Here is a 12,813-nt window from a genome sequence, read left to right on the forward strand (position 1 = left end):
GTTGACTCTAATTTAGAGAAAAATACGCGGTAAAAAAAAAAAAAAAAAAAAAGAAAGATACAAAAAGGTACAAACATGTATTTCACAGCGCCAGAGCACATTCGAAGGCTCGAACACATACGGCAACGGACGCACACTAAAAATGGAAGTCGCGGGACATTTGCTGCTTGTGATTTAGTCAATGAAATAACACGAACAGGAAGATAGAAGAATGCCATGATGTCGTGCTTACTGCTGTCTCCATGGGAGTTACAAGAACACACACTCGACACTCGCAGTCATCGGCGCCGCAAGTGGCGGCACCCCTGCTTTCGACCTTTTGTTGACAAAATGAAACTTGTCGATAAGTAATATATATAATTTAGTCGCAATTCGTTAGTGCTTGGATCGGTCGTGGCTACGGCCTTCAAGGTATGGCCGCCACCGCCACCACTGGATCCTGTGGCTTCTTGCCGAGGAAGAAGAGGGCCATGCCGAAGCAGCAGAAGGATGCCATCTTCAGACCCAGGATGAGAAAGTACACGTTCCTGTTGAGGAGCCGGTTGTCGTAGATGGCGCACGCGCCTTGCGACGACCCGCACGGCTCTTCCCACAGCACGCAGCTGGCGTCGATGGTGTGCCCGAAGGCGGCACCGGCCGGGATCAGACCTGTCAACCAGAGTTTGTGGTCTTTCGGAGTGAGCAAGAACCGCCATTAATACGATACGTTTCGTGGGTCGAGGCACTTCAGCCATCTCGGTGCTCCGAATCAAGGTTGCCAGTTGTCCGAGGCTTTATTTGAGATCGCAGAAAACATTTTTTTTTTTTGTACTCCAGAAATGTTAATAGTCTGCAACACGGCGAAACAATGTCGCCCGACGTTGTAACAAACTCAGGAAGTCTCGTTTTCGATGTGTGCTGCTCTGAGCATCAAGATGGCGCCGCCCATGAAACGTAATTTGTAACTCCAGCTTGGGAAACGTATAGCATGGAAATCGAAACATTTGCATACATTTCTATTGTTCCCTGGCATGTACAAAAAGATAGAGGTGTTGCATTTTTGTTGTGTGGCATTCTAATATTTTTTTTTTTTTTACATAGAACTACGTCTTTCCGCACGTGGAAGGGGGTGCAAAGTTGGGAAGTCGATGTCACAAAACCTTGGTCACGGAAGTGACGTCACACACGTCAAAATAAATTTGAAGTTATTTTGAACGCGGAAGTAAGGAAACAAGAGAACCTTCGAGTTGTCATCCTTGACGACCAATGACGCGGCGAACATGCTATCGCGTCCGCCGCGGATGTGCCGTCGGCTCCTTTCATCCGTGTGCGCTTCCCGAAAAAACTTTGTATCGTGTGTTTGAAATGGCCCAACAGCACTCCCAGGTTTTTTCCGCCGACTTACTTCGATGCGATTCCGCGTATGCAACTCGGAGATGACGGCGCGGGTGGCTGCAAAATTGCTTCTATGCGACTCCGAGCCACAGGCATTCACTTCTCGTGCACCCGCCATCGTCCAAACACATATGGGACGAGAGGATAAGGGTACGACCTCTCTTATATCAACCCCCTCTTATTTCTTGTGCCAACCACGCCTAGTTCTACGGAAATTTATGCAGCCTAGTACAGCTATGCACAGACCAATTTTTTTGTGGTGTGGGAACAGGGGAGAGGGGGGGGGGGGGAGGCGAACGATCGTTTCTTCCATATGTTTAAAAAGATTTATTCAAACAATGTAAGAAAAGAAAAAAAAACACTCCTACTACACTCCCCCCCCCCCTTCCCCCCTCCCCCCCCCTTCCCCCTTCCCCCCCCCCCCCCCCCCACCCCCGTATCTCCCAAACAGTTCCGACATGCAGTAAAACAGTGGTTCTCAAATGGGGGTCCGCGAAGGCATTCTAGGGGTCCTCGAAGTCCAGCCTCATCCGTCAAGACCGGAAATAAAAGTTGTCTTTTTTTAAAATTGTGAACAAACTTTCCGATTTTCGGGTGAATTTTCTTGTGTATATGTCAATAAGTGAAGTTTACTTCACACTAGCCCTCAGTTATATCCATTTATTAAATCACTATCATAATTAACCTATACTTTCCCTTCCCCTCGCCTCGAACGGGGTCCTCCAACATCTGTGCCGATCCACAAGGGGTCCGCGAAACATCAATGGCTGAGAACCACTGCACTAAAACATACCTTTGGTTGTATACATTTCTCATTCGTTGCTTTTAAAAGTTCTGATTTCTGTCGAGTGAGCTGAGAGATTGGACTTGCACCTTTATCGTTGCACAGTTTCAAATTGGGGTGAGGAATTTTACCAATCTAGTGCAGTTCGCTTCTTTCGGTTATCGAGTTTCCGTTGAAATCTTTCAAAATGTGTCAAATATCCGAAGATTATAGTGACGTCACAATATCCCCGCTAAATTTCACGAGAAAACGCTTCACGTGACGTCACGTGATCCCCACCCCTTCCTTCCCTCTCGCTTCAGTTAGCATCCCGCTCCCGTCGTTTGAAGCGCGATCTAGATTGTTCTTGCAAAACTGTGCATTCCATAGAGTACGATGAAATGCCATCTAGACTGTGCATCAAAACGTGCATTACATACAGTACACTGGAGTTATCACGGCAGCCATCATCAACCGGTATCGCGTCGAACGACAAGAGGCCAGAGGAGTGGCAAGCCGGGGGGCGGGTACCGCTCTTGCAAGCGCCGTCTATGGGCAGTTTCGTAACTGAGCTAATCTAGTAACGTTGGGGAAAGGTCCGCGTGACATCATAGGACGTTACAATTCCCCCGCTAAACTAGGCGAGAACTATTTCCCGCTAAATTCAGCGGGCCATAACGCACACCGTACACTCACAGCCTAAAAAGCGTGCGCTCCCTCGTGGTTCACTGTTCCTCGGAGGAGTCGGTATCGTTTCATCGAAATACATTTCGTCTACACTGGCAGGTTTCGTGGAAACTCGTTTGCTATAAAACGTACGGTGTTCAGTGGTAGAGCAAAAACATAACGTACCGAATGCTCGCACTATTATCCACTTGATTCCGAGGCCGACAGACTTGTAATCTTCGGGTATGCACCTGCGTGCGAAGAGACCTCAGAGGATATTGAAAACTTGCGTGTGTTTATTATATTCCTTTTTGCATGTAGTGTTTTTTTTTTTTTTTCAATTTAGTGTGTACTCTAAAAAAATACATTATTGAAAGCTTCTCTGACGCCCCAAGAACCCTTTCAGCTCGTGAAGAACGGTTTCGTCTCAAACACGATTGCACCCTTGCGCACTAAAAAGGCCAGTTGGCGGTGAAGGACTCTTTCACATAAAAAAGGAGCTTAAGAAAAAATGGACAAGCCGAAGAACCCTTAAGAGTTCTTTTACGATCAGGTTTTTGTTTTTAGAGTGTGAAGTATGTTTGTTTTGTTTATTTAATTCGTCGTTGTTTAATGCACGCGCGGAGGGGATTAACTTTTTAATTAATCGGTGTTTAATGCACGCGGGGAGCAACTCGGCGCGAACGTTCCATCAGCGGGCTTTCACATTTTAGTTGATCTGGGGATTAAAAATTGGCAGTCATTTCTCTGTTCGACCTTACACTACCCTGTTTCAGGTTAAGAAAAGCGGGGCAAGCACCCCCCGCGAAGCCTTGCACCCTTTCCACTTAGCAGACCGAACGCCGGAAAGGCAAGACGAAGCAAGGTGGGCGAGGAGGAACTCGCCTCCTCCCCCGGGTTCGCTCTCCTAAGTGGAAAGGATGGGGTGTTTCGCAAAAGGAGCTTGACCTGCTTTCCTTGTGCTTTTTCGTGCTCACTGTAACAGAATCGACATTCTCAACGTATAATTATAATGCAATTAAATGCAAAGGTGCAAGCGAGCTGGACAAGAATGACGAAAGTAATCCCTGGAGAAGGGGAACAAGAGGGACAAAGGACAAACATAAATCTCCAAACACAGCTAGGTGACTGGTGAGCGACCGAAAAAATCCGCCTGGTCCGGGTATCGAACCCGGGACCTCTCCACTTGTAATGCAGAGGTCCCGGGTTCGATACCCGGACCAGGCGGATTTTTTCGGTCGCTCACCAGTCACCTAGCTGTGTTTGGAGATTTATGTTTGTCCTTTGTCCCTCTTGTTCCCCTTCTCCAGGGATTACTTTCGTCATTCTCAACGTGTTTATGATGGCTCAAAAGCGCCTAGATAAAATACGCACTTCGTGCTTCTTACAAGTGTCTACGTGTTTTCTTTTTTTTTCTTTTTTTTTTTTTACGGCGCTGATTCGTTTGACGGTGCAGGTTTAGGAAGGACATTTTCCTTCGTGATAAAAAAAAGCTGAGACAGGAACGAATAAAATAACGGACAAGCACACCCACCTCCACACAATGCGCTTCGCTATGCACGTTAGCCGTCGCTACTTGTAAAAGACGGTGCACACCATCCAGGGACTAAGATATTTTCAGATCACAGGGACTGCAGACTTTTCCAGAGTCCATTAAAATCTCATGACACTTGGCGCACATGATCACGCGAGTGTGAAGCGCCCCCGCAGCGTCGTGACGTCACAGTCGCGCGTTTGAGGTCGGGAAACGTCGATCCGCACCTCAGCGTTGCAGCCACTGCCGGAGTGCTGAGGAAAAAGGTTGAGAATATGATGGCCGCCAGTACGGGAATGAACACGTTGACGAGGCTGCACGGGTTGCGGCACTTGTCTCGCACGGCCTCGATGTCCACTCCGGTGTCGGCCACCGTACCCAGGTGAGAATGGCCGGCAGCGCTATCGTTGACGCAGCGGCAGACGGCATACGCCTGTGCGTGGTTATGCGTGCATCGAGTAAGGCAGGATTCGATAAGGGCATTTCGTGCTACGAGACGAGACCTGACCTGAACTAACGCAACCTAACCTCTCATAGCCTAACCATTGTAAAGATACTTTCAGTTTCCAAAACGAGCAGGCCGGTAGCCAGCATGGGATCAAAGTGCGGCTCGCGCTGAAAGGTTATTGGAATGAGTGTGCTAAAGGCTGTCGCAGTCGGCGTCATACCGTTTGCCACTCGCCGGTAGTTTATAAAGTATGTTATTTGTAAATTTGGTACGAGGCAGTACATGGCAGGTAGAAGAGCTCGATCATTTGATACGTCGTGCACTACAAATGTTAGCAAGTTATGTGAAATGCTGGGAAAAGTGATTGGCATGGGTTCCTCGTGTCTAGAAAATGCTTCGGGTCGGATAAGCAAGCACATGTTTGACAATCTTCAGCGTTGAGCTTGTGCCCACGTGTTTGCAGAGATTGGTGCTTGAGACGTCTAAAAGGCTACTCGATCTAGCGCTCGAGGATACTTGGTGACCTGTAAGGATTTGTACATCTATGAAGAGTTGCCGCCCCACCTCTTAAAACACTGCCTTTTCTTTTACTACGTTCGAAATATTCCTTGGGCGCGCCTTTGGATTCAAGTGAAACGCGTATAGAAATTTTCCACAGGGGCGCCGCCATCTTGAATTGTCGTCACTTCCAGTATGGGCGACGACAAAATAATAAAACGTTTTAACCTGTAACTACCGAAACAAATAGAGGGGAGCCAAAACGAGAATGTGTGACGGTTAGGCTTATATTCTAAATGCCTTCTATTGGCGTGGCGACGGCAAAACAATGTTTTCGCCCATACTGGAAGTGACGACAATTCAAGACGACGGCGCCCTTGTGGAAAAGGTGTATATTTGCCGTTGTCACAAATCAGTAAAGAAGCCACGTCTTGTTTTACACCTGTTGCTCAAGCTCCAGTGTTTAACTACGCGCAGCAACCATATAAACATAGCTGCCATGTGTCTGGACTTCGGTATGGCTTGCGATACAAATGCCGTCCACGGTTTCAGCTCCCTTGTTCCAGATCGGATGTCATAAGCTGCTGCTCTAGGTCATGGGACCGCACGTACACAATCAGTGGTTTCGATTCGTATCCTTAGGAAAAGCGAGTGAGTGAGGTTCTCCGGTTGCACCCAGTGACATCGGGTTATTAAGGCGTGACCATACCCTGCTGCTGGCGGTGGCGTACTCGCGTAGGCAGCCGGCGTAGCAGGGAGAGTAGTAGGTGTAGCCGTCCCGACCGCACACCGGGTTGAAGCGTGACTTGGTGCAGCTGCACCCGCGGTTGCACGGCTCCGCCAGGGACACTGTCACGTTCTCCACGCTCAAGCTGAGGGGAGGAAAAAACCGCCTGGCTGAGGCATTCCGGCAAATGCACCGAAGGTGCAAGAACACTTGATTAGGTGCCCCTGCGCCCACAGACCGACTAAATTATTCTACTAGTACGCAGTTCCTACCCTACTACGCAGCGGAGGAAGGTGGGGGATGGAAGGAAAAAAAAAAAAGTTCCTTTTATTACCAACAGGGCGTGAAATTGCATGCCTTTTATCCATGAATTGGAGGACTAATCATGCCTCTCGCCAAACAATTTTCTAGCCTCTCCACTAAGGCCTTTTTGAACGGGTATTCGAGGTTCTTAAATCCTTTATAAATTGGTTCCTGGTTCTCTTTTCGTGTTTAAAATGCGTCAGGCGGGGCCTTGTACACCAGGCGTCTTGTGCGAATATTTTTGCTTAGCTGAAGTTTTGTAACGCATTTTTGTTTTACTTACATGTAACATGCACCTTTCTCAAGAACTCTCATCAATCCGCCTTCCCCCTTTTTATGTATATAAGGCCCTTCCAAATAAGTGCATATCAGCAGTATTCACAGCTGAACCTGTTGCAGCTACTGAGGGCGTGCCGGGGCCAAGCACTCACAATGCTTCTAAAATATGCAGTCAGTCGTACTTGACTACAGCAGATGCTTAGCCTATCTTGATATATCTTGGCCTTTTTTCTGCGTTCGTAGCGGGGATACTTTTGCGCTAGTATAAATTTTTTTTTTAATGTTCCATTACATCTATGCTATAGCTTCGGTTTTCATAAATTTGTTACATTGCTATTCCTTAGTCGTTTTTCTGCATTAAAATCCAATCTCGTGCTCCAGCTAATACAAATTACGGCTGTGTATTCTGCACAATCAAGGTCATCGTTCTTGACAGACGATAAGTGAGAGCTCTTACTTTAGGTTTCGCGGTGAGTAGTCTGTTCAAATATGGTTATATTCAAATCTACCCGTGTTTTTATTTGGGTTTCAAATGGACCGTCGCCTGTCCCACTTAAAGCCGCTGGTAAAGTATCGCCATTACCTCCCCTGCCTGCTAGCCGGACACAAATATATACTAATATACTGGTGAAAAAACCTGGCAAGGTGATTGGCTGCTCGGTTTCAGTTGCCATGGCAATCGCCATTTCGGTTCATTCAGATCTTCGAAAGGGTCGTTCCGAACCACGATCGCTATGGAGCATCATCTTTCTGCAAGCGTTCCTCAATACAAGCGTCTTTGGAGCTGTGCATGCAATTCACTTATCAATCATGCTTATCTCCATATATCTCTTGCAATGGTATCGTTGTTCTCGCGTAATTAAAGACAGGGAAAATATTTTTCAATGTCGCCAAGCACCGTGGCGGTGCGACGATGTGCACTTGTTTCGCTGGTGTGTGGATAACAAAAACCTCGGTATTTAAGAGACGTTTCTATAAGGAGTATTCACTGGGCGCCATATTTGTGGGTGCTGTCTAGAGCGCATGCTCAGAGCGAGCCCACATATATAGGCTGCTAAGACCGGCAATCTTGAGGGTGCGGAATGCACGTTACAAAAGAACTGTGGAGGGATGCTCGCCATCAGCACGCGCTCAGCAGTTGCGCACACAGCTATGGCCGCCAGTGAATACTTCCTATAAGCCTACCCGTCGGCGCACCAAGAAGGGAGATGGCTCACCAAGGATAGGCTCAAAGAGAAACTGATCCTTCCATGGACCAAAATGGCGGGGAGTTTATTGGCGCTACTTTCACAGGGTACAGTGATATTCGTCCCACTCACAGGCCAGTGGTGTACCCGACGTTGCGGTAGGGTATGTTGTCGCAGTGGAAGAGCAGCACCGTGATCAGGGTGATGGGCACGGTGAGCACGAGCACGCACATGCGCACAATGCCTGCCGCGCCGAGCTGGTAACGCGAGACCACGAGTCCCCCGAGCATGATCCCGACCATGGCCGTGGGGATTGTCACCGATCCTGCACAGATGGCGTCCATATTAGAACTACTAAATGCCCGTAAGGTGAAACACTGCGACAGCTGAGGTGTAACGTTGGAGCCGCTAAGGTGTCGATTCGGAGCAGATGGACTGTCTGAACGGTAAAAGTGCGAGCCGCATGTGAGTTTCGAATTATACCGAGTAACACACGGGACGAAAATGCCATAGCGTTTTGGAACCAATGAGGGTATATTATGTAGAGAGCATTTCGTGAACCTGTAAATCAGTTTTATGGGACACAAACTAGGATCGCCTTGTGGAAATCGAAGAACACCTCGAAAATAGCGCGCCCAAGTTTGAAATCAAGGGAACGACAAACTGCTTATGAATCGTTCCCTGTCGTTGGTGTGGCCGCCTGAACGTCTTATGCAATGTTATTGAACACAAACTAACACCGCCTTGTAATCACTAAAGAACACTTGCAAAATCGCGCACTCAAGTTTCAAGCATGTAGCTTTACCTAAGTTCACGCTCGTGGTTTCACCGGCTTAATACCCACCTGGCTTTATTAATTTTATCGCCCGAGAACCTTTCTGGCATAATTAGCGAAAACGCTGTTTTTATTGTTTCCATCATCAGCATTCTCATGTTTGTTTCCACGTGCCGTCATGGTATCACGTGATGACGTATTGTCACGTGACGTCTGAATGTCACATGACGACAGTGTCACGTGACGTCATGACATCAAGTGACTCACGGTGTCACCTGACGCCGTTAGGTCGCGTGGTGTCACTGTGCAACGTGACTTGACATGACAATGTCACGTCATGGTGTCAGCTGATGCTAGGTAACAGGTCACGTGATACGCGGCGTGACGTCAATATGGAATCTTTTGGCGGAGTGCCGAATATGGCCCGCGTCGATACGGGGCGCGGCAGACGGCGCAAAACCCGCAAAGTGTCCCACTGACAGCTATCGCAGTAATAAGTGCTATCGACACACAACCGTGTGTCTCCGAAGCCGGGTGAGGCATTTAAAGTGACCGCATATATCGGCTTACTAACGTATTGGGCTACGACTTACCACAGAGGTGCCTAAAGGTGGTGGAGGCATCACATCAACATTTCAAAGAACAAACTTGCTGGGTAAAAAGTATTAAAAAAAAAAAAACAATAACTGGTTTTCTCGATCTAGGGTGCCCGTCTACTCCGCGCACCCTCTGACTGGTGGACCGACCGACAGATGGCGGAAGCGGCCCCGGCAGTTTAGGGAACCTTCCCTACAGCTGCTGCTGCTGTAGTTAAGTCTTAACTTTTGTTCTAGCGCAATTGGCGGTCGTTACGATTCGGGGATACGACTTGATGAGCTTCGGATAAGGTGACAGGCAGGGCTGGGCAGTATCGCGAGACAGATGGAACGCGATAGTATTTTACAGATAATTTCGAGTACCTGTATCTCTGTATCAAGATGGATTTGAAAGAATTATTTGTATCTCAGTAGTGAAGTACATTTAGAACGTATCGCTTGTATCGCGATACTTTGCCAGACTTAGTTACCTCGTTACATTTGTTGCTGTTTTTGCGATAAATTGATAAGATAGAAACACCTGTTTGGTGCAAGGTGCTTCAGAGTTTATAATACGAGTCCACCCTATTGGGCAGGGGATCGAACTATAGGGGGAGCTTTATCGAGCTTGTTGTCCCCACAGCCCGGTGTTTACTAACATAGAATAACAAAGAAATTGAACCTCGCCATGCACGGTCTGGACACGAGCGCTTCACTCTTACCAGTGCTTTGGTTGCACGAGGAGCGGCCTTCGAATCGTCACCATCGATATCGCTGATCAAAAACAAACAAGGAAATTCGGTTTGTTGTCCCCACAGCTGGAGCGTGCCGCCAGAGGCGTGACTGTTGGATCTCCTCCCCAATAGCATAATCCATCACAGTCACTAACATTAAAAAACAACAACTGTGGTCTAAAGAAGGTTGCTTGCGAGAATAACAGAGTATGCTCCTCTCACAAAGCCCCCCGCGCTATCCCCAATTTAGCAGAGCGAACGCTGTAAAAGAGTTGAGTGTAAAAAAGGTACGGCTCTGTTGGTCAATCTCCCCACACTTTGGGTGATTCGAAAGCATATAAGACGCCAGTTTGAAATTTGCCATCACAGCAAAGGAGGGTTCATTTTGTGCAAATGCCTTTTGTCAATCATGGAACGCAATCTTTACCGTTCAAAAAACTCTGTAATTCACCGGGGGTGATATGTTTTTTTTTTTTTTTTTTAGCAGCATTAATGATAAATAAAGAGTTCGAGGTAAGCGGAAGTACGTTCAAATGACACAAAAAGAGGAGCACAATCATAAATTACCATTTCCATTCGCTAAGACCCTCCCCACGTTGCACCGTTCGGGAACGAATGTATTTTTATAAGTATCTGTATCTGTATTCCGGAATACTTTTTCGGCTTTTGGGCACTTTTTTTTAAAGGGTTACATGAACATAACAGAGTGTCACTTGACAAATAAATCTATAACATCCATTACCCATAATCATTGAAGCCGAGGAGGCGGTCATGCTGAACTGCGCTTGCAACATCTTCACCAGGAACGACGAAAGTCCGCTAGCGACCATCACTGCAAACAGGTCGTCTGGTTAACTTCCAGACTGCTTTTATACACCAGCATAGCGGCGTGGTGCATGATAAGATGGCGAAGGTGAACACGGGTATAATCTCACATTCTGCAGCGCCGGCGAAGCAGACCAGGATGAACGGCTTTATTCGTATCAACGCCAGGAGAGTGCTCCTTAGGTTCCCGGTGCCGACGCGTCCGCATCCTGCGGAGTCGATCTTTTTCTGCGCCATGACGCACGCGCGTTCTACAAAGAGAAAGGCAAGAATAAAATAGCTCATTTCAGGGCCTTATTCAGTATTCTATTGCACAGCCCAGCTTGCAGCTTTAGAGTCTAGCGCGCGCGTGATCGTTGCTTCAGATGCAAGCAAGGCACGCGCCGTACGCACGACATAACATGACTCCTGCCAGAAGCTCTTTAGTGCAACGGTTTATGGTCGCCGCCCGGATCCGAATGGTAGGGAGGACTTTCATTGGTGCCACCTCCAGCGCGAGATTCGTACCTTTGATAGCAGTTCAGCGTCTTGTGACATAGCCTCCTCTATATTCACAAAGCCTGGCAGCGAGGATCTCGTAGCACAGACCTTCAAAGAGTCATTTCTCGGGGACCTGGACGTCAGCGCACAGCTTTTGCAGCGGCGAGGACCCGAAACTCACTTGTTCGCTTGGGAGAAGTGTGTTTCGACCAGGGTGTAAGATAGACAGGTGGGGAAACGAGAGCCAAATGAGCGACCGGATTGTGTCCCCCTCGGGTTTCTCTTTTTCTGTGGCGCCATCTATGTGGAGCACCGCGAACTCTCACTCCGGGTGGGCGAACGCTGGCGACCGGCTAAACTGACGGAGATGTTTTTCGTGGATTTTCAATGGAGGACTGTTGTGCTCTCGGTTTATTTTGCGTGCTTTAAAGGATCCACGGCAGTTTATTTATACAAATGAACGAAATATTTATTTATAGGTTTTTTTCCTTACTTAATAGTTCAGGGGGAATCTACAGAGCGGTGGCAGGCGGTGGAGTGGCGGATCGTAGTGGTTGTGGTGTTACAGCGAACTTCTATGTTTCGTCGAGTTGGCTAATAAGTTTCACTGGTTTCACTCTTTACCGGCATGTGAGGTAAGTTTTAGTTTAGGGTGATTTTAATCAACTGGTATGTCGTTATCCGGTGCGCAGCGCTACATTGTTAGCCTTTATCCTGTTGGCTTGGGCTCGCTCGGGCCTCGACAGCTGTGCGCTGCGCGAAACACATGTAAGTACGACGAAACCCTCCGATCCGACGTGCGAACTGCCGGAGTGACCTTGGGGGGCGATGGTTTTCGTAGCACCGGAGAGCGTTGAAAACCCTCGCCTCCGACCGTCGTATTGCCTGATCGGACGTCGGATCGGGCGGTTTCATGTGTTTCAACCTCCGCTGTCCGCAGAGGGGAGCAGAAACACAGGCAACAGTGACTGCCTACCGCCAACGACACGGCATCCGGCGCAAACCGCTTTCTACCCAGCCACCCGTTCTCCACATCTCGCCGCTCACGCAGCCCCATCCGCACCAGCAACCGCTTTGCTGTCCTAAGCGGATCCAACAGCCGACCCTGCAGCCAGTCCGCTCGCCTATCTCTTAGCAGCCCCACCCGGTCGCCAACTCCCTCGCCTCGCCGCCGCCGCCACCCATAAAGCCAGCCCTCAAGCCTTCCTCGGCTGGAATTGCACCCAAATGCCACGTCTCATGCTCTGCGGCCCTCAACAGGACCCGTCAGGTGAGTGAGCCACTTTCCCCCTTGCCTCCCCCCAATAAGCGGCCTAAACCCTCCTACCCCCCTGCCGCTCCTCCCAACACACTACATGTCTTTGCCCCTCTAAACACCAACACCATGGAGGTCGAACCCTCCCCTTCTACACTCGCTACCGTTCTTGCTGCCATCGAGCGGCTTACCATCCGCGTCACTACTATCGAGGACAGCATGGAAAGCGCCATCCAATAGCTCAACACTAAGAATCCACAGCCAAACACCCACATCGAGCGGATATATACTGCACTCTATCATTTCACTGTGGTGCAAGCACAACTGCAGACACAACTCAAAATTATCATGAGGCGCACTCTTCTAGCACCCCCACCCCTTCACCCACCA

The 12,813-nt window shown here is 48.6% G+C and overlaps 1 protein-coding gene across 1 annotated transcript in view; it reads right to left on the reverse strand.

Annotated features, from left to right (window-relative positions):
- Window positions 1-406: 406 nt before the first annotated feature.
- LOC121047197 (solute carrier organic anion transporter family member 4A1-like) overlaps window positions 407-12,813 on the reverse strand; it is a 36,049-nt gene continuing 23,642 nt past the window's right edge. Inside the window, exons 5-11 of the mRNA XM_040502263.1 lie at window positions 10,799-10,939; window positions 10,606-10,695; window positions 7,912-8,104; window positions 5,993-6,155; window positions 4,565-4,770; window positions 2,990-3,054; window positions 407-648 (exon numbers count right to left, since the gene is read on the reverse strand). Of these exons, the coding sequence (XP_040358197.1) occupies window positions 407-648; window positions 2,990-3,054; window positions 4,565-4,770; window positions 5,993-6,155; window positions 7,912-8,104; window positions 10,606-10,695; window positions 10,799-10,939 (1,100 nt within the window). The remainder of the gene's footprint in view (window positions 649-2,989; window positions 3,055-4,564; window positions 4,771-5,992; window positions 6,156-7,911; window positions 8,105-10,605; window positions 10,696-10,798; window positions 10,940-12,813) is intronic.

Source organism: Ixodes scapularis, unplaced genomic scaffold, assembly GCF_016920785.2.
Source record: "Ixodes scapularis isolate PalLabHiFi unplaced genomic scaffold, ASM1692078v2 PGA_scaffold7__128_contigs__length_106722199, whole genome shotgun sequence".
Taxonomy (NCBI): Eukaryota; Metazoa; Arthropoda; class Arachnida; order Ixodida; family Ixodidae; genus Ixodes; species Ixodes scapularis.